The sequence below is a fragment of the Schistocerca nitens genome, chromosome 12, assembly GCF_023898315.1.
Source record: "Schistocerca nitens isolate TAMUIC-IGC-003100 chromosome 12, iqSchNite1.1, whole genome shotgun sequence".
NCBI lineage: Eukaryota > Metazoa > Arthropoda > Insecta > Orthoptera > Acrididae > Schistocerca > Schistocerca nitens.
In genome coordinates this window covers 5,390,834-5,417,928 of record NC_064625.1, presented here as the reverse complement: position 1 = coordinate 5,417,928, position 27,095 = coordinate 5,390,834, and the positions used below count along the sequence as shown (strand labels likewise).

Genomic DNA, 27,095 nt, shown 5'->3' with positions numbered 1-27,095 from the left:
ATTTAGTTCTCACATTACTGGCTTTTACATTCATCTGACACTCGTGCACCACACATCTGTTCGCATCCTTCCGCACTGCGTATCGTGCGGCTCTAATAATCGTTATATCTCGAGTGATTCCAGCCGTTGAAATGAGGTTTTCTGCAAATAGCAGCACACGTTGAGGCAGACAAGTTGTACGATAAATACTTGAAACTTTTTTATTTGCAAAGATACGGAAGTAACTTGTCTGCAGCAGTGAGAGGTCAGTGGCTCAGGACGCATACAAATGTCCACTGCACTGTGGGAAAACCCAAGCGGTGCACGTACGACGGCACGTAAACGGCAGCTGCAGAATGGGGCACTGGACGTGTACAGTGAAAGGCTCAACTGTTCCATGTTTCTGTCTAATATACTAACTGTGACATAACCAAAAACAGAATCTTCCACATTTGTGAAGTCACACTATTTACACATATACTCACTTCACCCAAATCAGTTTAAATTGGAAGCTGTCATCAATCTCTCATCCCGTTTTAATCAATTCTCTATTGTCTCTCCTCTTGTAGAACATTTTCACCTCAAGCCCAGTGAGAGCTACTTCACCTGTACGGAAGCCTACTGTGTTCAGAGTCGGGGAAGCAAACACGAAGGGGTAGGGGTCTGTCAATTGTCTCCAGTTCAAACTTCTACGTCTAGTCGTGTCCTGCCTACTCACCTATTTTTACAATTTGAATTAACTTTTAACGTGTTCTGGAGATAATGACAACCGTGTTGACGGCAATAACAGTATTTAATGCGCCTGCATAGGTTGTGTAAATCCTTTTGTTTTTGCTGGTCCTATCCACACTAAAAACTCAAAGTAGAGCGAAGAGCTAAGCGAAAGCCACACTTGCAGCTGTACGGTGACAGAGCACCGAATATAGCAAAAAAGGTTTCAGTAGGGACTTAAATGTCTTCACTGTCTGTCTTATTCTTGAAATTTAGCCACAAGTTCTTTCCTTCTGATCTCTTAGAAGGAAATGTGATTTGATAGGAAATGTTTTTCAACAAACAAAACTGTGCCCGGTTCCCTATTAAGTATTTGGCAGAATTCAATGAAATTTAACTTTTGTGAAAGACATATTTGTGAAGCTACGCTGTCAGCTGCTGACAAAAACTTTCTAGGTGTCGATACCAGTTTTGGTCCCGATCAGAAGTCTCCAAACATTTTAGCCACATGTTTTCTCGAAGCCGTATACCCTCGTTCCGCTCAGAAATCCTCGGTGCAATTCAGAAGTTTTCACGACGCTTGCCACAAACTGACACCGAGTGGCACAGCAGTGGTCATTATGCAGCGAGTTGCTTATTGTTTTATCTTGAGATGTGGCTCTAGTTTAATTTCATATACATTTCTACAAATACGTACCACTCGTGACCGTCTTAACACACTTTCGCAAAATCTCATTACTTCCGTTATTGTTAACATCACAACAAGTGGTCAGAACACAATGCAAGCACTGTAGGATATCTTCTTATCCTGACACTGCTTGGCACACACCGGTCGTAGGGGTTCTCTCAGTTCCCTGTGGTCACCGCTTGCACAGTTAGAGAAAAGTTGGACAGCATACTAACATACTGCAGTGTCAGATTGTGCGCAAATTTTTGTTTCGGGACTAGACACAGAGTGAGATACCTATGACACAGGGAGCAGGGGCGGACTCGACTCCGCAATTTCTGTTGTCACCTACGGGTGAGGGTCCACATCATTTCATTGCTGCAGTAACAGCTGATGTGCGTGCTGCACTTTATGTATTATTACAACTATTTCTGACAATGCTAAATTTTAGTATTAATGTCTTTGGGAAAGTAGAGAAGTGCAGTAGTGCAGCACTATCTTGTGGGTAGAAGCAACACGTGTGATCTGAAACGCAAAATATACTGGGACTAATATGTATCGTGACAAAAGTTTCTTAGTCGACATACAGTGTGTTTAACAGTGAGTATCTAGTTTAATCAAAATTGCCTTAAAGACAAAGCCAGTACAATTCTTTACTCAGAACCCTTGCTCTTAATACTATTAATTGGCATCATTTTGATTTGCAGTTACGTCCCTTGTGTAGGTTTGTACAAATATGGAAAAGTAAAGGAGGATAGAAAGCGAGTGCAGAAATTTTAAAAAGCAATGGGGGCATCAATATTTTGAGACTGAGTCAAATAATAAGGCAATCTGTATAATTTGCAATGAAACAATATCAGTTCTCAAACAATACAACATGAAACATCATTACGAGACTAAGCATTCTCACACTTAATTCAAATTCAATAGAAGTCAATGATTAGAAAAACACACAGACTGAGTCAAATAATAAGGCAATCTGTATAATTTGCAATGAAACAATATCAGTTCTCAAACAATACAACATGAAACATCATTACGAGACTAAGCATTCTCACACTTAATTCAAATTCAATAGAAGTCAATGATTAGAAAAACACACGTCTTTGAACAGCATCTGAGTAAATGTTGAACAAGAAGCAACAAGTCCTGCTAGTTTCTGCATGGCTCACTCAACAGCAAAGTATGTAAAAACATCTACTTACAGCAAATTGGTGAAGGACTGCATGATTGCAGCAGTTGAAGAGATGTGACCAGGAAAAAGTAGTTTACTTGAAAACCTCAGTTTGTCAGCAAACAATGTGGCTTGAAGAGTAAATGATATTGCTGAAATATATTAACTTGATTGTCTGAGAAAACTCAACACTTACAGCCATTCTCTTTGGCTCTGGATGAGTCAGAAGACGTTTCAGATACTCCAGAAGTGTTAATTTTGATTTGAGGAATAAATGAGAATCATTAAGCATATGAAGAGCTGCTTGACATTCACATATTCAAGGCATGGCCACAGAGGAAGAAACTTAAGTGAGTTGAAAATGCTGTTCAGATAAACAACGTTCAATGGAAAAACTTAAGGTGTATCACAACTGATGATGGCAAGAATGTGAGTAACAGATAAAGGTATTGTTGCTCTCAAGTCAGAGGAAGTAGAAAATGTCGAAGATGTCTGGACATGTCGAAAGTTTGAATGTCAGTCATGTTGGCTGTTAACTATTTAAGATCACATGCTCTCAATTATCATTAATTCTGCAAGTTTATTGAAGAGACTGAAGGAATGACTTACCATATTATACAGCAGTACACTGGCTTAGCTGCAGAAAAGCTCCAACATGATTTTTTGAACTCTTAAGAACTATCAAAATTTACTTGAACGAAAGGAAAACGTCCTCTGACTGAATTACAAAACAATGAGTGGTTATGGAAGTTGTTATTTTGTACAGATTTAACTAAACATATGAACAACCTCAATTTAAATTTACAAGGAACAAACTGGCTCCTGCCTGTTTTATACACTTATATTAAATCCTTTTGACAAAAAAATTGTTTTGTTTCACTCTCAATGAACAAAAAATGTCTCATGCATTGTAATACATGCCAATCATTCAGTCAGCAACAAGAAACTCTGTTTTCTGTATATTTTGCAACTGAAACTTTGAGTGCTTTAAAAGTCATTTTTGAACCTCATTTTTCAGATTCTAAAATTGCAATTGATATCAAGATTTTTCAAAATCCTTTTAACACCAATTTAGAAAGTCTTGGCCATGACCTTCAAATGGAAATGGTTGATTTGTAAAGATAAATATTTAATTCATCATTGCTGGAATTTTATACGAGTCTTTCACTCACACAGTTTGATCAGTTGCATAAGTTTGCACATAGCTTTTATTCCCATTTTTATACTACTTATCTCTGTGAAAAACCTTAGATCAATACATTCCATTCCAAAGAAACAGGTATTCAAACAGATTTATAATACAATATTGTAATTTTTTATTCATAATACAGTACAGCCTATTTTAGAAGAAAGTTGTCAAGAGATATTTGTTTATGCCCATGCTTCAAAATCTGTCAAAAGAGAGACATAGCATGATTATTAATTAAATTCAGAGCATGCATAGCTACTGCTTTACAGGCACATTTAATGAATTTGTGTTGATGACAAAAAATCAGAACTGGAATTCATAAACAGATACTGGAAGGAGAAGAGTTAACACACGCAGGTGAAGAAAAAAATCTTGAGACATCTTTGTGGAAAATTTGTAACACCGCTGTGAAAGCCCGAGTGGTGGTGATAATTGCGGTGTGAGGCACATTGCATTCAGTACAGCTGATTGAATATAGCTTCTACTTTACAGAGTGTTAGTCAATAGGACAATGCACAATTGTGTGCTCATTTATAATGGGTAAAGAGAGTGATCCAGGCCAAGTGTTGGTTTTTGAAATTGTTAGTACAGACTGAAGGGGAGGGGGACCAACAACAACCCACACTAAACAGACTCTTTACGTGAAAAATTGTTCGTTAAGTGATTCAGTTTCTTCTACTGGTTGTATATATTACTCTTTATGGGAGGTGCTCAATAAGCAACGTTCGACTGCAATAAAAGAAAATAACGGTGGGCCAGACAGGGGCACATATGACCCGTCACTGCGGGCCTGATCGACTGTGTTTGCGGGCTGGTGTCAGTCCCCGAGCCGTAGCTTGGAGATCCCTGGTCTAGATCATCTTCTGACACATGGTAATTATGAACAATGCAGACAATAATATCAGGATTAAACAGTAAAAAAATTAAAATCCTACAAATTCCCATGATGTATCAGTATGTACCTACTAGCCGAAAAAAATCATCGTATCATCTCTCCTTCTAATGCATTACATGCCTTAATATTGGGTATGAGTGTTGTTATTACATGTCACTAATGCACTCTCACTACCTGGAGACATCTGTACCTCTGTTCCTCACTGTGGCAAAAAAGCCTGTCATAAGACCTTCTGAAGTCATTCTTAATATGCCAACAGTGCAACCTTAGCAAAAACTTCATTCCTGCGTAGTTGAAACACATATTTACCTCACTACAGGCTACTGTTCTTCAGATTCACTATATAACTCCACTTATATTGAGCTCAATGACCACTGACAATATGTGAACAGCTGTATCCACCACACAAGTGACTATTACAATGACCCCTCTACCTCATACAGATAAGCTATGCTTACCATCGAATTTGTCTACTGTCTTTCTGTACCCATTTCTTAAATATAGATGTCAGTCTTTTCTTATGCAATATTATTTTTTTCTAATATTTAACTGGAGCTATTTCTACAGCGAACTGCAGTTTACTTCTCAATTTTCAGCTAGTTAAAGACGAAAACTGATAATGAATTCTGTACCTCGCATTGGTATTAACACAATAGTAGTAGTGGTGGTAGCAGCAGCAGCAGTAGTGGTAGTAAATAAGTTTTCAGAAGAGTTGTGATGTGAGCATATTAAGAATAATATAGGCAGGCCTGACGAGAGAGGTATTTGCCATTGTGTGCAATGAAAGACAAGATGTGTCCAGACAGTGAGTGATTATTAGTGATGTGTAAAACACACATCAAAAAAAGTTTTGCATCACCTCGGTTCCAAGAGTTCCGGAACCTGTACAGAAAATTGGAATAGAGATCAACATAAACATCATTTCTGCCCTTTTTATTGCTCATGAAAACCACACATTGCATGTTGTACCACCATACAGGGAGACCTTCAGAGGTGGTGGTACAGATTGCTGTACGCACCGGTATCTTTAATACCCAGTAGCACGTCTTATTTCACTGACACATGCCTGTATGCGTCGTGGCACGCTATCCACAAGTTCATCGAGGCACTGTCGGTCCTGATCGTCCCACTCCTCAGTGGCGATTCCGCGTACACCCCTCAGAGTGGTGGGTGGGTCACGTCGTCCATAAACAGCCTTTTCAATCTATCCCAGGCACGTACGGTACAGCTCATGTCTGGAGAACATGCTGGCCATTCTAGTCGAGCGATGTAGTTATCTCGGAGGAAGTCGTTCACAAGATGCGCACGATGGGGGCGCGAATTGTCGTGCATGGAGACGAATGCCTCGTCAATATGGTGCCGATACAATTGCACTATCTGTCGGAGGATGGCATTCACGTATTGTACAGCCGTTACAGTGCCTTCTGTAACCACCAGCGCTGTACGTCGGCCCCACATAATGCCACCCCAGAGTAGCAGGGAACCTCCACCTTGCTGCACTCACTGGACAGTGTATCTAAGGCGTTCAGTGTGACAGGGTTGCCTCCAAACACGTCTCCGACGATTGTCTGGTTGAAGGCATATGCGACACTCATCGGTGAAGAGAACGCGATGCCAATCCTGAGCGGTCCATTCGGTATGCTGTCGGGCCCATCTGTACCGCGCTGCACGGTGTCGCGGTTGCAAAGATGGGCTTCGCCAAGAACGTCGGGGAGTAAAGTTGCGCATCATGCAGCCTATTGCGCACAGTTTGAGTCGTAACACGACGTTCTGCGGCAGCACGAAAAGCATTATTCAAGATGGTGGCATTGCTGTCAGGGTTCCTCCTAGCCATAATCTGTAGGTAGCAGTCATCCACTGCAGTAGTAGCCCTCGGGCAGCCTGAGCGAGGCACGTCATTGACAGTTCCTGTATCTCCTCCATGTCTGAGCAACACCGCTTCGGTTCACTTCGAGACACCTGGACACTTCCCTCGTCGAGAGCCCTTCCTGGCACAAAGTAACAATGCGGACGCAATTAAACTGTGATATTTATCGTCTAGGCACTGAACTACAGAAAACACGAGCCGTGTACCTCCTTCCTGGTGGGACGACTGGAGCTGATCGGCTGTCGGACCCCCTCCGTTTGAGGCGCTGTTCGTGCACGGTTGTTTACATTTTCAGTCGGGTACAGAGACATCTCTGAACAGTCAAACGGACTGTGTCTGTGATACAATATCCACAGCCAATGACTATCTTCAGGAGTTCTGGGAATCAGGGTGATCCAAAACTTTGTTTGATGTGTGTAACAGAGATGCTCACCCATTTAACTCGATATTAACGGAACTGCAGGGTGTTTATAAATGAATATTGGGATTTTAATGCTTTATAACATTTATTACATTAAATTTACAGTTACAAATGATATGTCAAATGAAACAGCAACTCAAACAGTTTTACCAAGAACCTTATAAATGTTCAATGTGAGCACCATTTGTCACACGGCACACATCAGGTCTATAGCCCAGTTCTTCCCAAACATTGATAAGTGTGTCTTCAGTGATTGTAGCAAAAGCTGCTTCAATCTGGTTTCTTAATTCAGGGAGGTCTGCTGGTGGCGGAAGCACGTACACACGATCCTTGATGAATCCCCAAAGGAAAAAATCGCATCCCTGAATAATGAAACCGGACTGAAGCAGCTGTTGCTACAATCGCTGAAGACACACTTATCAACATTTGGGAAGGACTTGGCTATAGACTTGATGTGTGCCGTGTGACAAATGGTGCTCACATTGAACATTTATAAGGTTTTTGGTAAAACTGTTTGAGCTGCTCTTTCATTTGACATATCATTTATAACTAAGTTTAATGTAATAAATATTATAAAGCGTTAAAACACCAATATTCATTTATAAACACCTTTATATGTAATGGATTAGAAAGCAAAATGCTCTAATGAATTTTTAAACCAATACGTACATACTGATAAATTATATGAATCTGTAAAATTTTTAATTTTCTCTTTATTTTTTTTAATATAATTTACTACTGGTATCATAGTCTGTTTTGTTCATAATTGCATAACAATTACACAATAAATTTTTCGTGCATAATCCACATATAGGTCAAAACTGGTAGCAACGAAGCTTTTGTCAGCAACTGATGTAGCTACACAAACCTGCCTCCCAGGAAAAGCGGTGGGAGGGGGATTCGTAAACTTGCCAGTCGAAGTGTAGTGTCGATGCAGGTGATGACAGTGAGGAATATGCTAACGAATTTCAGTCGTGTATCAGTGGACCAGTTATTTGAGAAAAAACAGCAGTATTTTGAAATATTTTTGAGCACCCTCACAACGTATCTTCATACACACATCAATTAACAGTAGAAAATATTTTGCAGGTACTCACCGTTACGACAGTAGCACAAGGAAACAAAATCGATTACGAACAAAACGTCACAAGATGACGTGTAGAGTTAGAATGAGAGGTACGCACCTTTGCTGTGACGGAGAGAGCCCGCCATGGCGTTGGCCACAACTGACCACGGGCCGCCGGGCTTCCTCTTGCCTGCACATAAGCGACGGCCAACACTTCAGATTAGCGGCGGGGAAACTGGGAGGTGGGAGTAGGGGCGGGAGGGGAGGAGGGGCCCACCGGAAGCAGCACACACTCGGCACCCGCCTACAGACTGCAGCACCGACCGTGCAGTAACGGTGTGCAAAACTTCATTTTTCTCTACTTTCCGACCTCTGCGACGGGCCGATTTGTGCGCGCTACTTCTAGTAGACCTCTCGGTGAAGGTAATGAGGCATTTCGGAACTGAGGAAGTCGGGTGGTAGTCGCGTGTCGGAACGAAAGTGAGAGAAACTGAGTGCATTAAGTAACAGTGAAAACAGATGTAGCAGACAGCAAACACTCATGCCACTTTGTAACAGCCACAGTTGCGGAGGTTCTCGACACGACACAAATTAGAATGTGACGTGACACTGTAGAATCGGGCCTCTCAAACTGCAGAAATGGGAACGAACGGAGCAAACTCGGCAGAATCACATAAAGGGAGAGGCGCGAATCTAGAACTTTCTGAAGTGTTATTTCAATTTGTAGTAGGAGAAGGGAAATAAGGACAGAAAAAGTGTAAAACAGAGGTCATGCTGTAAATGTCTCTCTTCCACTCTGATTCCAAGAGAGGGTCTACCACTCTCTCAGAAAACCAACTTTTGTCTTCATAGAAATATTAAATTACTTTACACATATTGAATTCACTGAAGTGAATGGGATAGAATCAAATAACTGAATAGGAGTATGTCCTGTCCACTCGATTGAATTACAGTAGTTTTAAGTCACTGAGATGGATAGACAGGTATAAGAAACTGTCCAATCTGAAAAGCGTACAGACCCGGTAGCAAAATTTGGTTTTGCCACTGTTTTCAATGTCATTCAAGGCAGATTCTGGGACGGTTCCTACCGAGAGACCGAGGACACCACCTTCACCTATGCTCAGCCCCTATTGATCAGATAAATGGTTTAAGGTATAACAATGTATGCTCATATTATTATTATTATTTCTTTCTTTCCTCAGATGTTATGTCTGGTCAAAAATGGAAAGTGACGCAGACCTTGATCAAGCGTGACTTCCTTTTAACTGTGCGGTATATGTTATATTGCATTTAGGAACTTTCGGGTAATTGAACATCTATCAATAATTACGGATTTCTGTAGTTGTATATATAAGTTTGGATGTAGCTGTATTGCATTGATGTACTGGTGGATATTGTGTGGTATGACCCCTGTAGTTGATAGTATAATTGGTATGATGTCAACTTTATCCTGATGCCACATGTCTTTGACTTCCTCAGCCAGTTGGATGTATGTTTCAATTTTTTCTCCTGATTTCTTTTGTATATTTGTTGTATTGGGTATGGATATTTCAATTAGTTGTGTTAATTTCTTCTTTTTATTGGTGAGTATGATGTCAGGTTTGTTATGTGGTGTTGTTTTATCTGTTATAATGGTTCTGTTCCAGTATAATTTGTATTCATCATTCTCCAGTACATTTTGTGGTGCATACTTGTATGTGGGAATGTGTTGTTTTATAAGATTATGTTGTAAGGCAAGCTGTTGATGTATTATTTTTGCTACATTGTCATGTCTTCTTGGGTATTCTGTATTTGCTAGTATTGTACATCCGCTTGTGATGTGATCTACTGTTTCTGTTTGTTGTTTGCAAAGTCTGCATTTATCTGCTGTGGTATTGGGATCTTTAATAATATGCTTGCTGTAATATCTGGTGTTTATTGTTTGATCCTGTATTGCAATCATGAATCCTTCCGTCTCACTGTATATATTGCCTTTTCTTAGCCATGTGTTGGATGCGTCCTGATCGATGTGTGGCTGTGTTAAATGATATGGGTGCTTGCCGTGTAGTGTTTTTTTTTTCCAATTTACTTTCTTCGTATCTGTTGATGTTATGTGATCTAAAGGGTTGTAGAAGTGGTTATGAAATTGCAGTGGTGTAGCCGATGTATTTATATGAGTGACTGCTTTGTGTATTATGCTAGTTTCTGCTCGTTCTAGAAAGAATTTTCTTAAATTGTCTACCTGTCCATAATGTAGGTTTTTTATGTCGATAAATCCCCTTCCTCCTTCCTTTCTGCTTAATGTGAATCTTCCTGTTGCTGAATGTATGTGATGTATTCTATATTTGTGGCATTGTGATCGTGTAAGTGTATTGAGTGCTTCTAGGTCTGTGTTACTCCATTTCACTACTCCAAATGAGTAGGTCAATATTGGTATAGCATAAGTATTTATATCTTTTGTCTTATTTCTTGCTGTCAATTCTGTTTTCAGTATTTTTGTTAGTCTTTGTCTATATTTTTCTTTTAGTTCTTCTTTAATATTTGTATTATCTATTCCTATTTTTTGTCTGTATCCTAGATATTTATAGGCATCTGTTTTTTCCATCGCTTCTATGCAGTCGCTGTGGTTATCCATTATGTAATCTTCCTGTTTAGTGTGTTTTCCCTTGACTATGCTATTTTTCTTACATTTGTCTGTTCCAAAAAGCCATATTTATATCATTGCTGAATACTTCTGTTATCTTTAGTAAATGGTTGAGTTGTTGATTTGTTGCTGCCAGTAGTTTTAGATCATCTATGTATAGCAAATGTGTGATTTTGTGTAGGTATGTTCCAGTAATATTGTATCCATAATTTGTATTATTTAGCATGTTGGATAGTGGGTTCAGAGCAAGGCAGAACCAGAAAGGACTTAATGAGTCTCCTTGGTATATTCCACACTTAATCTTTATTGGCTGTGATGTGATATTATTTGAATTTGTTCGGATATTAAGTGTGGTTTTCCAATTTTTCATTAATATGTTTAGGAACTGTATCAATGTAGGATCTACTTTGTATATTTCCAATATTTGCAGTAACCATGAGTGGGGTACACTATCAAAAGCTTTTTGGTAATCAATGTATGCGTAGTGTAGTGACCTTTGTTTAGTTTTAGCTTGATATGTCACCTCTGCATCTATTATCAGTTGCTCTTTACATCCTCGTGCTCCTTTGCAACAGTATTTTTGTTCTTCATTTATAATTTTGTTCTGTGTTGTATGTGTCATTAATTTCTGTGTAATGACTGAAGTTAATATTTTGTATATTGTCGGTAGGCATGTTATGGGGCGATATTTAGCTGGGTTTGCTGTGTCTGCTTGATCTTTAGGTTTCAGATAAGTTATTCCATGTGTAAGTTTATCAGGGAATGTGTATGGGTCTGCAACGTAACTGTTAAATAATTTAATGAATATGACAGAGGGAAACATTCCACGTGGAAAAAATATATCGAGGCGGAAGTACAGAGGCAAAGGTGATGTTGAAAGACAGGTGAGGTACGAGCGGCGGCAAACAGAAATTAGAAATTAGCGGAGATTGAGGCCTGGCGGATAGCAAGAAGAGAGGATATGCTGAAGGGCAAGTTCCCACCTCCGGAGTTCTGACAGGTTGGTGTTAGTGGGAAGTATCCAGATAACCCGGACGGTGTAACACTGTGCCAAGATGTGCTGGCCGTGCACCAAGGCATGTTTAGCCACAGGGTGATCCTCATTACCAACAAACACTGTCTGCCTGTGTCCATTCATGCGAATGGACAGTTTGTTGCTGGTCATTCCCACATAGAAGGCTTCACAGTGTAGGCAGGTCAGTTGGTAAATCACGTGGGTGCTTTCACACGTGGCTCTGCCTTTGATCGTGTACACCTTCCGGGTTACAGGACTGGAGTAGGTGGTGGTGGGAGGGTGCATGGGACAGGTTTTACACCGGGGGCGGTTACAAGGGTAGGAGCCAGAGGGTAGGGAAGGTGGTTTGGGGATTTCATAGGGATGAACTAAGAGGTACATTTGTAAAGCGTCGTTGTGGAGGTGTTGTGAGGGTGACATGGTACTAGAAGGTCGAAAGTGTAACATGAGGCTGAAATGAAAATGAAAATAAATATAAAAATATATGGGGAGAGATAAAGGTGAAGTAGAAAGCAAATGGAGATCTGGTGTGAAAAGAGGCGAAAGGGGGTTGATTGGAGCTGGGTTATGTTGATCCTGTGGTGAAATAGTGTAGGTAGATAATGATGTGCATAAAGGTTAGGTGGTTGTGTTGCCGCCAAAACACGTTAAAGGGTGGAGAAATTCGGGAAAATTTCGAAAAAACTACGTGAGGATGTATTAAAAGTAGTGGTATGGTGGTGGCAGATTATGGAAATGAGGCTAACAATTGTCTGATGGAGAAATAATGACGTTAAAACCTGTGGGAAGCGGCTAAAAATGATCGGTGATGTGAAAAAACGGAACTGGAAATAAAGCAAAAGTTATTAAAACTAGCCGAAAAGGTTGTTTAATAGCTGAAAGGAACTGTTTGTGAACTAGAAAGCTTTACAAATGTACCTCTTAGTTCATCCCTATGAAATCCCCAAACCACCTTCCCTACCCTCTGGCTCCTACCCTTGTAACCGCACCCGGTGTAAAACCTGTCCCATGCACCCTCCCACCACCACCTACTCCAGCCCTGTAACCCGGAAGGTGTACACGATCAAAGGCAGAGCCACGTGTGAAAGCACCCATGTGATTTACCAACTGACCTGCCTACACTGTGAAGTCTTCTATGTGGGAATGACGAGCAACAAACTGTCCATTCGCATGAATGGACACAGGCAGACAGTGTTTGTTGGTAATGAGGATCACCCTGTGGCTAAACATGCCTCGGTGCACGGCCAGCACATCTTGGCACAGTGTTACACCGTCCGGGTTATCTGGATACTTCCCACTAACACCAACCTGTCAGAACTCCGGAGGTGGGAACTTGCCCTTCAGCATATCCTCTCTTCTCGCTATCCGCCAGGCCTCAATCTCCGCTAATTTCTAATTTCTGTTTGCCGCCGCTCGTACCTCACCTGTCTTTCAACATCACCTTTGCCTCTGTACTTCCGCCTTGTTAAATAATTTAGTTAGATGTGAATGTGTTGAGGTGAACTTCTTTAGCCAGAAATTTGCTATTTTATCTTTTCCAGGGGCTTTCCAATTGTGAGTAGAATTAATTGCTCGGGTGACTTCATGTTGCAAAATTATCACTTCAGGCATTTGTGGTATCATCTTGTATGTGTCTGTTTCTGCTTGTATCCACCGTGCATGCCTGTTATGTTGTACTGGGTTTGACCATATGTTGCTCCAGAAGTGTTCCATGTCTGTTATGTTTGGTGGGTTGTCTATTTTAATGTGTGTGTTATCTATTGTCTGGTAAAATCTCTTTTGGTTTGTGTTCAATGTTTGGTTTTGTTTCCTTGTATTTTCACTTTTTTTGTATCTTCTATGTCGTTTGGCCGATGCTAATTGCTCTATCGCTTCTTGTTGTGAGATTTTACCTAACCTTTTTCGTTTTTTGTCTGATATTTCATTTCTTATAAATTGTGTTAGCTGTCCGATGTCTTTTCTCAGTTTTTCTATTCTGATCTGTAGCCTGTGTTGCCATGCTGGTTTTGTGGGTTTCTTCTGTGTGTTGGTTGGTTCTGATCTCTGCCTAGTGTGTATATTTAGTGTAGTGAGTGCTCCTATATAAACCAGTAGTTGTAACTCTTCCATAGTTGTGTTTTCATTTATTTTGTTGTGTATGATTGTGTTGATAGTTGTTATTGTTGTTTCGACTTGTGGGTTATTTGGCGGTCTATGCAAGAATGGTCTAATGTCTGTATTTGTGTCTTTGTATTCTATATATGTCAGTTGAAATTTTTCTTCTATATCTAACATGTGTGTCACTTCGTGTTCTATTTGTGCTTGTTCTGGTGGCTGTCTTAAGATTTCGTTTTCCTCTGATTGTTTAATTGATGTGTGTTGTTCTTTATTTGTTTGCTCTGGGATGTTTGAGTCCATTACTGTATTTTCTTCTTCTTCTGATTGCACATTATTTTGTTCCATTATTTGTTGTACTTCTTGTTTGATGTTTTCTAATTCTGACTGGGGTATCCTGTTATTTTTGATTATTACACGGATCTGATCAGCTAGTCGTCGTTCTGTTAAAAATTTTAATTCTGGGTATCTGGTAATAAATGTTGTGTATACTTGTGATCTGTATCCAGTTGTGTTGGTTCCTAGGTTTGTTGCTCGGTAATAACAGAACATGAGGTGTCGATTAACTTCATCTGACCATCTCATCCTCTGCCTGTTTTCCTTCTAGGGTGGTTGCTGGAAGCATATCCTGCAAAACACCTCTATTTGGATTTAAATCATTTTCCAGTCGGCTAGCAGTGTCGTTACCATTGTGGGCGGGCATAGGGTTCAAACGTCGTCCCCGACTACGACGCCGCTTGTCCGAGGCTTCTTTAGTTCTGTCCTGAACCCACTAATCACACTAAAAGGGGGGTTAGCCCTATTAGTGTTTTGTTCTTTTTGTCGCCTTTTACGACTGGCAGACCATAGCGGAGGCCTATTCTGTTCGCCGGGCCTCCACGGGGTTGTTTATTATTATTATTATTATTATTATTATTATTATTTTTGTTTTTCACTTTCTCAGACGTTATTATTATTATTATTATTATTATTATTATTATTATTATTATTATTTACATTTCTACTATAATTTTGTCATTTCAAAGCTCAACATTTTATTACTTCGATTTCCTCTTTTAATGAGTTCTGAAGACCTTGTGTCATTTCCACATAGGAGGGGAACTAAATGATCATAAATTAAAGGCAAAAATAAAAATGTGAGTTACAAGAGAGAAGAGACAGTACAGGAGGCAGGACGAGCTGTTGCTCTCTGCGAGGCGGGGCCCTCGTCGAAAAGGCAGCAACACTACTGGACAGTTGTGTGGCCACTTTAAATTTGGACTCAAATTTCACAACCCTTCATTGTGCCTTGTGTACTTTGTTCCACATTGTCCAAGAGCTGATGTTCTGGCTGGGCTTCTCCTGGGCCAGGGCTGAACATAGTCTCTCAATCTTTTACTCCCTACCCCAACTCCCCACCCTCGTTTTTGGAAATATGAATACAAATTTTCTTCCAATGTACAAACATTAACTAATTTTGAAAGTTCAACTACAATTTTCGAATTTCACTATGAGCTATGGAATATAGATCTAGAGAAAATGGGTATACAACCAGAAGACAGATGAACTGAAACATCTTCACAACAGTTTTAATGATATTTGGGACTTTCTAATACATGAAATAGACAACTGGTGCCAAACAGCAACAGGAACACATTGTCAGTCACTGCGAATGGTCAATTGCTGCTAACTTATTGTTGGCCTTAGCCAACCGCGGCATGGTGGTGGTGGTGACGGGGGGGGGGGGGGGGGGGGGGGGTCCCGTTTCTACAATGTGCAAATTTCATTTTCAGCATGGAATGAAGAGGCAGTTGTAACCTATTGTAGACAATAGACCATCCCAGAATTTACCTGAAACAACCTGGCCCCAAAGTTCTAATTACAAAAATACTAATTTCTAGATTTCATCATTCCTTCAGTAGTAACCACAATTAAATGAATATAAGATACTCTTGCAGGAATTGAGAGGAATTTGACAACACAAAAACATTCAATCTTTTATGTTATCCATTTGCCACGTAACTGACAAACACTTTCCTGAATGACGGACACACCGTCTCGACATACACACCATTCTTCTGTCTCGTATTTGCCAGACCGATAACATAATGGATCTCTTTCTCGAGGTGATGTGCAGAAATTTCGGTGTACGAATCGTAGAGCTCGACGAGTAGAAACCTAGATGGGGACTGTTATTTAAAAATGACACGACACAGACGATGTTCTTCTGGACTCTTTACACCTTCTGTGGTTAAATCAATATTACACTAATTGTTATTTTACACAATATCGACAAACTAAAGCACACCGAGTAAATCGCCTCTAGCATATTGCCAGTGAACGGGTAACCGCAACCAGCAGCACACTTTTCTGGTCACTTCAATTCCCATTAAATGGCCGCCAGTTCCAAAAATTGTGATTACACGTCACTTCTCATTTCTGTTTTCTGGTAAACTACTTTAGTTGCCCTTATTTCTGCAGTTTTCAATGAGGCACTCTCTTCTGGTGTCACAGTGAAGGTATGTTAATTGGTTATCAACACACAATTACAACACAGTACACTTGACATACCAAAAAAACAATGGAAGCGGCAAAACATAATGTGTGCCAAATACCTACCAGCACTGAGGTTGATTGATATTACAATAGTTTACAGGCATTGTAAAGCACTTTGTTTTCCTTGCGGAAAAACAGACACAAAATCAAATACTGAAGGCATAATTAAGGAAATGCTATTTGTCAAGCAACGCCATCATCACGAAATCGTGTACATGGGCCCTAGAAAGTGTAGAGGAGAAATAGCTGGAGCCAACAAGATCTCCACAAGCCATTTCTCCTAAACTGCCGAAGTATGGCATCTGTCACAGATGGCCTTCCACTCACATGAGCCAGTAGTACCGAAACTGGATAAAAAGAACTGAATTTAGTGATAATGCATGTCAGAGTGGGCAACTAAATGGCTATCTGTGTCTGAGGGGAGAGAGTTTAAAAATTGTCAAGCAAATCACAAACAATGGGAAGCCCATGGCAAAATAACAGTAATATGGAAACAGCTGATTTTTACTCACCACATAGCAGAGCTATTGAGTCACAGTGGTGCACGATGAAAAAGAATACTAGAAATATTTCAGCTTTTGGACGAAGTCTTTCTTCAGAAGCACAAAACTGTCATACATTCTCACAACAAAAACTCATGCATACACGGCCACTGTCTCTGGGTACTAAGGCCCAACAGCGATGTAGATGGGCATTAGCACCCCAGAGACTGTGTGTGTGTGTGTGTGTGTGTGTGTGTGTGTGTGTGTGTGTGTGTGTGTGGGAGGGGGGGGGGGGGCGCACATGCGCGTTTTCTACTTCTGAAGGACTTTATCTTTATCCAAAGGCCGAAATATTTCTATCATTCTTTCTCACTGTGTCTGGCTGTGTCTCAATACGTCCACTATGTAGTGAGTAACACCCTTTCCTTTCTATATTGTTGTCAAACTAGTGATAATACTGTATGAAAGAGGTGTTAAACACCAGACATATTTGTATGCCAGAAATCCTGCCTGAACATTCTTTTAACTTCTTCCAGAATTCAGTTATGTATTGCGAAAGATAGCTCCACATTTACTCATACAGTACGAGATGGACATACATCAGAATTCCACAATATAGTTATCTGTTCTTTGTACGGCTCATAAAAAGTGTGGAGAAAGGAATGTTCAGTATAGAAAGGGGACAGAAGCAATACTGAATCTGATAAAGTAAAGGAATGGATACTACACAAAATATTTATGAGGGAATTTGTGCACAAGGAAGCTACATCCCAAACAAAATAACAAACAAGAAATTAAATGGCATGCAAAATGTGTGAGCAAGACACAGTAGATGGGAAGATGAAAACTTACACAACAACCATTACATTGAGCAAAAGACGAGTTATGGCTGCTAGCCCTACAATAAATAACTACAAACATAAAATATGGCACATGTAATCCCAAACAATATGGCTCAAACCTTCAAATCGGCCGAGTAAAAATTTTCAGTTTGACCTCGGTGATGGTACTTACATAAAAAAAATATGTGGCAGTCAAATGTCTTACCTGAGTATATTTCCTTTTCACCGACATCAATCTGCTGGTGCGTCTTCACCACGTCAAACGGGTTCGTTACAATGGCAGCAATCTAAAAAACGATAAGTCATTGCACACGAGTATTAGCCAATTTGATGTCTCCTCTTTGAAGCAGTGATATCATTGTAACTAGCGGAGTTGTACTGTTAGCATTAACAGGTAATACGTCCCTACAGCTAAAACAAAATGAGATACTGTTCCAGAATATAAGTAAAAACTTTTTTACAAATGTGGTTTACATTTCTTGTACTTTTTCACTCTTTCCCCCACGAACCATGGACCTTGCCTTGGTGGGGAGGCTTGCGTGCCTCAGCGATACAGATAGCCGTACCGTAGGTACAACCACAACGGAGGGGTATCTGTTGAGAGGCCAGAAAAACGTGTGGTTCCTGAAGAGGGGCAGCAGCCTTTCCAGTAGTTGCAGGGGAAACAGTCTGGATGATTGACTGATCTGGCCTTGTATCACTAACCAAAACGGCCTTGCTGTGCTGGTACTGCGAACAACTGAAAGCAAGGGGAAACTACAGCCGTAATCTTTCCCGAGGGCATGCAGCTTTACTGTATGGTTAAATGATGATGGCGTCCTCTTGAGTAAAATATTCCGGAGGTAAAATAGTCCCCCATTCAGATCTCCGGGCAGGGACTACTCAAGAGGACGTTGTTATCAGGAGAAAGATAACTGGCATTCTACGGATCGGAGCGTGGAATGTCAGATCCCATAATAGGGCAGGTAGGTTAGAAAATTTAAAAAGGGAAACGGATAGGTAAAATTAGGTATAGTAGGAATTAGTGAAGTTCGGTGTCAGGAGGAACAAGACTTTTGGTCAGGTGAATACAGGGTTATAAATACAAAATCAAATAGGAGTAATGCAGGAGTAGGTTTAACAATGAATAAAAAAATAGAAGCGCGGGTAAGCTACTACAAACAGCATAGTGAACACATTATTGTGGCCAAGATAGACACGAAGCCCATGCCTACTACAGTAGTACAAGTTTATATGCAAACTAGCTCTGCAGATGATGAAGAAATTGATCAAATATATGATGAGATAAAAGAAATTATTCAGGTAGTGAAGGGAGACGAAAATTTAATAGTCATGGGTGACTGGAATCAGAGAGTAGGAAAAGGGAGAGAAGGAAACTTAGTATGTGAATATGGATTGGGGGGAAGAAATGAAAGAGGAAGCCGCCTGGTTGAGTTTTGCACAGAGCATAATCATAGCTAACACTTGGTTCAAGAATCATAAAAGAAGGTTGTATACATGGAAGAATCCTGGAGATACTAAAAGGTATCAGATAGATTATATAATGGTAAGAGAGAGATTTAGGAACCAGGTTTTAAATTGTAAGACATTTCCAGGGGCAGATGTGGATTCTGACCACAATCTATTGGTTATGAACTGCAGATTGAAACTGAACAAACTGCAAAAAGGTGGGAATTTAAGGAGATGGGACCTGGATAAACTAAAAGAACCAGAGGTTGTACAGAGTTTCAGGGAGAGCATAAGGGAACAATTGACAGGAATGGGGGAAAGAAATACAGTAGAAGAAGAATGGGTAGCTCTGAGGGATGAAGTAGTTAAGGCAGCAGAGGATCAAGTAGGTAAAAAGACGAGGGCTAGTAGAAATCCTTGGGTAACAGAACATATATTGAATGTAATTGATGAAAGGAGAAAATATAAAAATGCAGTAAATGAAGCAGGCAAAAAGGAATACAAACGTCTCAAAAATGATATCGACAGGAAGTGAAAAATGGCTAAGCAGGGATGGCTAGAGGACAAATGTAAGGATGTAGAGGCTTGTCTCACTAGGGGTAAGATAGATACTGCCTACAGGAAAATTAAAGAGACCTTTGGAGAGAAGAGGACCACTCGTATGAATATCAAGAGCTCAGATGGCAACCCAGTTCTAAGCAAAGAAGGGAAGGCAGAAAGGTGGAAGGAGTATATGGAGGGTTTATACAAGGGCGATTTACTTGAGGACAATATTATGGAAATGGAAGAGGATGTAGATGAAGATGAAATGGGAGATAAGATACTGCGTGAAGGGTTTGACAGAGCACTGAAAGACCTGAGTTGAAACAAGGCCCCGGGTGTAGACAACATTCCATTAGAACTACTGACGGCCTTGGGAGAGCCAGTCATGACAAAACTCTACCATCTGATGAGCAAGATGTATGAGACAGGCGAAATACCCACAGACTTCAAGAAGAATATAATAATTCCAATCCCAAAGAAAGCAGGTGTTGACAGATGTGAAAATTACCGAACTATCAGTTTAATAAGTCACAGCTGCAAAATACTAATGCAAATTCTTAACAGACTAATGGAAAAACTAGTAGAAGCCGACCTCGGGGAAGATGATTCTTGAACCAAGTGTTAGCTATGATTAAGTTATGCTCTGTGCAAAATTCTACAAGGCGGCTTCCTCTTTCATTTCTTCCCCCCAATCCATTTCACCTACTATGTTTCCTTCTCTCCCTTTTCCTACTGACGAATTCCAGTCACCCATGACTATTAAATTTTCGTCTCCCTTCACTACCTGAATAATTTCTTTTATCTCGTCATACATTTCATCAATTTCTTCATCATCTGCAGAGCTAGTTGGCATATAAACTTGTGCTACTGTAGTAGGTGTGGGCTTCGTGTCTATCTTGGCCACAATAATGCGTTCACTATGGTGTTTGTAGTAGCTAACCCGCACTCCTATTTTTTTTATTCATTATTAAACCTACTCCTGCATTACCCCTATTTGATTTTGTATTTATAACCCTGTAATCACCTGACCAAAAGTCTTGTTCCTCCTGCCACCGAACTTCACTAATTCCCACTATATCTAACTTTAACCTATCCATTTCCCTTTTTAAATTTTCTAACCTACCTGCCCGATTAAGGGATCTGACATTCCACACTCCGATCCGTAGAACGCCAGTTTTCTTTCTCCTGATAACGACGTCCTCTTGAGTAGTCCCCGCCCGGAGATCCTAATGGGGGACTATTTTACCTCCGGAATATTTTACCCAAGAGGATGCCATCATCATTTAATCATACAGTAAAGCTGCATGTCCTCGGGAAAAATTACGGCTGTAGTTTCCCCTTGCTTTCAGCCGTTCGCAGTACCTGCACAGCAAGGCCGTTTTGGTTAGTGTTGCAAGGCCACATCAGTCAATCATCCAGACTGTTGCCCCTGCAACTACTGAAAAGGCTGCTGCCCCTTTTCAGGAACCACACGTTTGTCTGGCCTCTCAACAGATACCCCTCCATTGTGGTTGCACCTACGGTACGACCATCTATATCGCTGAGGCACGCAAGCCTCCCCACCAACGGCAAGGTCCATGGTTCATGGGGGGTTCTGAAGGTGGCAGGGGTAAAATACAGGGAGCAAAAGGCTATTTACAATTTGTACAGAAACCAGATGGCAGTTATAAGAGTCGAGGGAGATGAAAGAGAAGCAGTGGTTGGGAAGGGAGTGAGACAGGGTTGTAGCCTCTCCCCGATGTTGTTCTATCTGTATATTGAGCAAGCAGTGAAGGAAACAAAAGAAAAATTCGGAGTAGGTATTAAAATCCATGGAGAAGAAATAAAAACTTTGAGGTTCGCCGATGACATTTTAATTCTGTCAGAGACAGCAAACGACTTGGAAGAGCAGTTGAACGGAATGGATAGTGTCTTGAAAGGAGGATATAAGATGAACATCGACAAAAGCAAAATGAGGATAATGGAATGTAGTCGAGTGATGCTGAGGGAATTAGATTAGGAAATGAGACACTTAAAGTAGTAAAGGAGTTTTGCTACTTAGGGAGCAAAATACTGATGATGGTCGAAGTAGAGAGGATATGAAATGTAGACTGGCAATGGCAAGCAAAGCGTTTCTGAAGAAGATAAATTTGTTGACATCGAGTATAGACTTAAGTGTCAGGAAGTTATTTTTGTAAGTATTTGTATGGAGTGTAGCCATCTATGGAAGTGAAACATGGACGATAAATAGTTTGGACAAGAAGAGAATAGAAGCTTTTGACATGTGGTGCTACAGAAGAATGCTGAAGATTAGATGGGTAGATCACATAACTAATGAAGTATTGAATAGGATTAGGGAGAAGAGAAGTTTGTGGCACAACTTGACTAGAAGAAGGGATCGGTTGGTAGGACATGTTCTGAGGCATCAAGGGATCACTAATTTAGTATTGGAGGGCAGCGTGGAGAGTAAAAATCGTAGAGGGAGACCAGGAGATGAATACACTACGCAGATTCAGAAGCTTGCACGGGATAGAGTAGCATGGAGAGCTGCATCAAACCAGTCTCAGGACTGAAGACCACAACAACAACTTTTTCACTCATTTGTAAACTTATATTAAATTACCACTTTCAATGTACACACTATTATCATGCTGAAGTAAAAGGTGGGTTTAACAGCAAAAGTTGTGATCTACAGTAATTGTTATACAAATGCCTAATACACTGTGATGCAAAATAGATAAAGATACCTAAAACATATGAGAATTTGCACGAAGCACATAAAATCAGCTCAGAAAGGCATTAAGGTATCCTCCAAAATTACAAAAAGAGAGAATGGCTGGCTGGGGCTTATTATCAAGGGGTGATATTCGAGTATTGCCCAAAGACATATCTGAAAGTGAGAAATTATTCCCAGCTTTCGGTACTGTTAGTTTCTGCCTCAGCAATGAAAGAGGGAGAGGTTGGGGAAGCTCAGATAGTGGGATGACACAGAGAGATTAGCAAGTCGTCCTAATACCCGAGGCATTATACACAGATTGGTTTTCTGGTATTTGACATTGAAAGGACCACTTGCCAGTACAAGGGAGAAATCCCAACACAAATCAAAGTAACTGGCACATAACTGGCCTTCTGTAAACTCACACGGTGCAACAATACAATAGTAAAGACCAGTAAAGCAAGAGATGACAGTGCACTACGTAAGAGTTACGTAGGTAGATCGGTAATTCTATTTGCCCAAAAATATGTCTGTTGCCAAAGCAGTGAAAATAACATTTTTGATCACATTCTTATACTATATACCTAGTGTACAATAATTTGGTATAAAACTCGATGTACCCTTTGCCTATTGTCCATAATCTTTCCTTTGATTGTATACTTAGTCTGAGACCAATCCTTGTCATATGCCTTCCCATTCACTCTTATCCACAAATGCTTTGTAAATTCCCCCAGATCTGGCTCTTACCCTTAAACCACAATAATAAACCATAAAATATCACGCTGACTGTCATTAGGAGGTGCTTCACAAATGCAACTTGTGAACTGACATCACACCGATATCTTTCGAGCTGAGGAAAATTAGGGCACATGATGGCAGTACGTGTGTAAGTGAGGGAGAGAGTGGGAAGGAGTAGCACTGAAATAGCTAGAAATCGACTGAAATAATTAAACATTGACATAGAAAAGACGCACTCGGTACCTGTGCAGTACTACTAAAAAACCAAACCGGTATACGGCATTTTATTTGGATAATGCCCCAAATTTTTTTATATTAGGTTGGCGCATAGGTTTACAGTGTTTTTGTTTCGCACACTGGTATTCCAGCTGTTACGGATTTATTTATCAAATGTAATATTTATTTGTATTTCCCTGTAGCTATCTGAGTTTACGTATCATTTTGTCGTCTGGAGATAGTGAGTGGAGTTGTGGACACTAGAAAATGGAACGAGGGGAGAAATCTGAACATTTCCAACATATTCTTCTGTTTTGAGTTCAATAGAGGTGTGATAGCAGTGGAGGTAGCTAGAAACATTTGCACCATATACGGGCTTAATGCCATTTGACAGAGCATGGCAAGGAAAATGATTTCCCTGTTGTAAGGAGGATTGTTTTGACATTAGTGACACTCTACATTCAGTAAGATCTACGGGGTTGAGATGAAGATCATTTAAACACATTAATCCACAATGATCCACTTCAGTGTACTCGAGAATTGGGAAACGTGATGAACTGTGAACATTCCACTACGGTGTGACATTTGCGTGCAATGGGGATGGTTCAAACACAGGCAGTACAGGTCTGCATGGTCTAAGACAAAATCATAAATATCATCAGTGACAACATGCACATCTCTGCTTGCTTGTCAACAATTGGCTCCTGAACAACACTGATCATTCCTATGCTGTATCCTTACTGGTGACAAGAAATGCTAACATAAGGAAAAGAAAGGAATGGTTGAGCCCAAACAAAGCAGCAACTCCCCACACAAAGACCTTTGTGCATACACAAAAGGTAACGTTATACTACTATTTTGTCTAAAACTGACATAGTGAGACCACGGCTGTGTACAATTAATGTAGGTTGATTCTTACAAAGAAGAAGACAGCAACCAGCTGCTATTAATATTGCTATTTATTTAAGTAAATAACCAGTTTCAAACTGACAAGTTCATCATCAGACAGCTGTTCACACGATTTGCAAGATACACTTTACAGAATCATCAGTTTTCGAATTTTATTCTTCCACTGTGCCGAAATATTCTCGGTGTGTTGGTGCCATTAAAAATTCCGCACGATTTTGTTGCGAAATTGCAGGATTGTATTTTTCAAATATTCCAAACAAAATATATGCAGCACTTATATAATTTTCAAATCACCATATTGTGCAAAGCGACACACACACACACACACACACACACACACACACACACACACAAGTATTTGCCACATGTGAAGTTGACACAAAGATTTCGATGGCACCAACACACCAAGAATATTTCGCCACAGTGGAAGAATAAAAATCGAAAACTGACGATTACGTAAAGTGTATCTTGCAAATCGTGTGGACAGCCATCTGATGGTGAACTTGTCAGTTCGAAACCGGTTACAGCGCTATTTACTTAAATAAATAGCAATATTAATAGTGGCTGGTTGCTGTCTTCTTCTTTGTAAGAATCAACCTACATTAATGTTACACTCCTGGTGTGGTGTACTACCAACTGCTCCCTGAGGTGTAACCATCACTACTGACATTTATTGTCAACTACTGAGATGGCACGCAGACTTAATCCGAGAAGAATGACCGGGAAGACTTTGTGAAGTGATGCTAATCCGCGATAACTCCCAGCCACATATTGCTACACTGACAAAAAGCACTACACAGGAGTTGGCTGGGAAGCTATTCCGCAGTCACCTTATTCGTCCTATCTTGTGCCCTCAGATTTTCATCTTTTCTGCTCTGTATCAAACAACCTTGAAGGAACACGTTTTCCCGATGAAAATGCACCCGTAATGAGCCTCGACGAGTTATTCATCTCAGAGCCACACAATTTCCAGTCGCAGAATCAAAAAATTACTCCAACACTGGCAGACTGTTGTAAATAGTGAAGTAGAATGCCATACTTCTCAGCATCCAGAGACTGCAGTTGCGTGTGTGTGTGTGTGTGTGTGTGTGTGTGTGTGTGTGTGTGTGTGTGCGCGCGCGCGCGCACCTGCATGTGCACTCTCTCTTCTCTCCGACTAAGGCCTTGTTGCTCATTTGGAAAAATACTATGAACTTATGAATCAACCTCTTCCAGGCACTTAAACATGATTTGCAGAGTATCCACCTACATGTAGATGTAGAAGAGAGGCAGCAGCCTTTTCAGTAGTTGCAGGGGCAACATTCTGGACGATTGACTGATCTGGCATTGTAACACTAACCAAAACGGCCTTGCTGTGCTGGTACTGCGAACGGCTAAACAAGGGGAAACTACAGCTGTCATTTTTCCCGAGGGCATGCAGCTTTACTGTACAGTTAAATGATGATGGCGTCCTCTCGGGTAAAATATTCCGGAGGTAAAATAGTCTCCCCCATTTGGATCTCCAGGTGGGGACTACTCAGGTGTATGTCGATATCAGGAGAAAGAAAACTGGCATTCTACATATTGGAGTGTGGAATGTCAGATCCCTTAATCGGGCAGGCAGGTTAGAAAATTTAAAAAGGGAAATGGATAGGTTAAAGTTAGATATAGTGTGAATCAGTGAAGTTCGGTAGCAGGAGGAACACGACTTCTGGCCAGGTGAATACAAGATTATAATTACAAAATCAAATAGGGGTACTGTAGGAGTTGGTTTAATAATGAATAAAAAAATAGGAGTGCAGATAAGTTACTAACAACAGCATAGTGAATGCATTATTGTAGCAAAGATAGACACGAAGCCCACGCCTACCACGGTAGCACAAGTTTATATGCCAACTAGCTCCACAGATGATGAAGAGATTGATGAAATGTATGATGAGATAAAAGAAATTATTCAGATAGTGAAGGGAGACGAAAGTTTAATAGTCATGGGTGACTGGAATTCGATAGTAGGAAAAGGAAGAGAAGGAAAAGTAGTACATGAATATGGAATGGGGGTAATGAATGGAGGAGGAAGCCATATGGTAGAATTTTGCACAGGGTGTAACTATTTATTTATTTATTTATTTTCTGTGCATATAACGAAAATTTTTCGGACATTGTCGGGAAAATTTAGCTTACCTTACACATATACAGTAAAATATTTACATTCTTTCATAACATCATATGGATCAGACACATGTCTGTACACACTATTTTTCAAAAGGGCACTACAAGTAGATTCCTCTATAGTGTAACACAATTTAGCTTATATTTATAATAGTACAGTACACACAATACAGTGTATAATTACATTCTTTCATACCACTGATAGATCGGAGACATTGTCTGTATCACTGTTTTCCAAGATGGCACTACAACTTAAAGTCCTCTACAGAGTAACAACACTTCTCTATTAATAATTGCTTCAGTCTACTCTTTAGCATATTTAGATTTGCTTTCTTGAGTTCACAGGGTAGTGCATTGTAGAAAATTGCTCCCATTCTATGTGGGCTGTGGTCCGTTGCCTTTTTATTGGTCACAATTCTATGAAAATTTTTCCCCGTGTATCATAGTTGTGTACATTGCTGTTTCTCATATTAAATTCAGGATTTTGTTTCACGAACATGACAGACTGCAGTATATACATGGAGTACACTGTAAGAATTTTATATTTTCTAAAGATGTCTCTACAATGCTCTCTCTTCTTTACCTTGGCTACCATTCTTACTGCCTTTCTTTGTAATCTAAAAAGTCTATCTATATGAACTGCTGATGCCCCACCCCATATCTCAATACCATACTGAAGGTGCAGATGAATCAACCCAAAAGATATTTGCCTTAAAGTATCACGGTCCACAAAGGCCGAGACCCGTTTCAGTAGATACACATTTCTACTGATTTTCTTGCAAATATTATGAACATGTTCTTTCCAGGATAAGTGTTCATCAACAACGATGCCCAAAA

At 40.2% G+C, this 27,095-nt stretch overlaps 1 protein-coding gene across 2 annotated transcripts in view; it reads right to left on the bottom strand.

Annotated features, from left to right (window-relative positions):
• The window catches only part of LOC126215092 (probable mitochondrial glutathione transporter SLC25A40), a 96,189-nt gene that overhangs the window by 41,019 nt on the left and 28,075 nt on the right, over positions 1–27,095 (bottom strand). Inside the window, exons 6-7 of one of the 2 annotated variants that reach the window (XM_049941738.1) lie at positions 17,766–17,847; positions 8,088–8,159 (exon numbers count right to left, since the gene is read on the bottom strand). In XM_049941738.1, coding sequence (XP_049797695.1) covers positions 8,088–8,159; positions 17,766–17,847 — 154 coding nt within the window. The remainder of the gene's footprint in view (positions 1–8,087; positions 8,160–17,765; positions 17,848–27,095) is intronic. The other variant, XM_049941739.1, reaches the window with a different exon arrangement.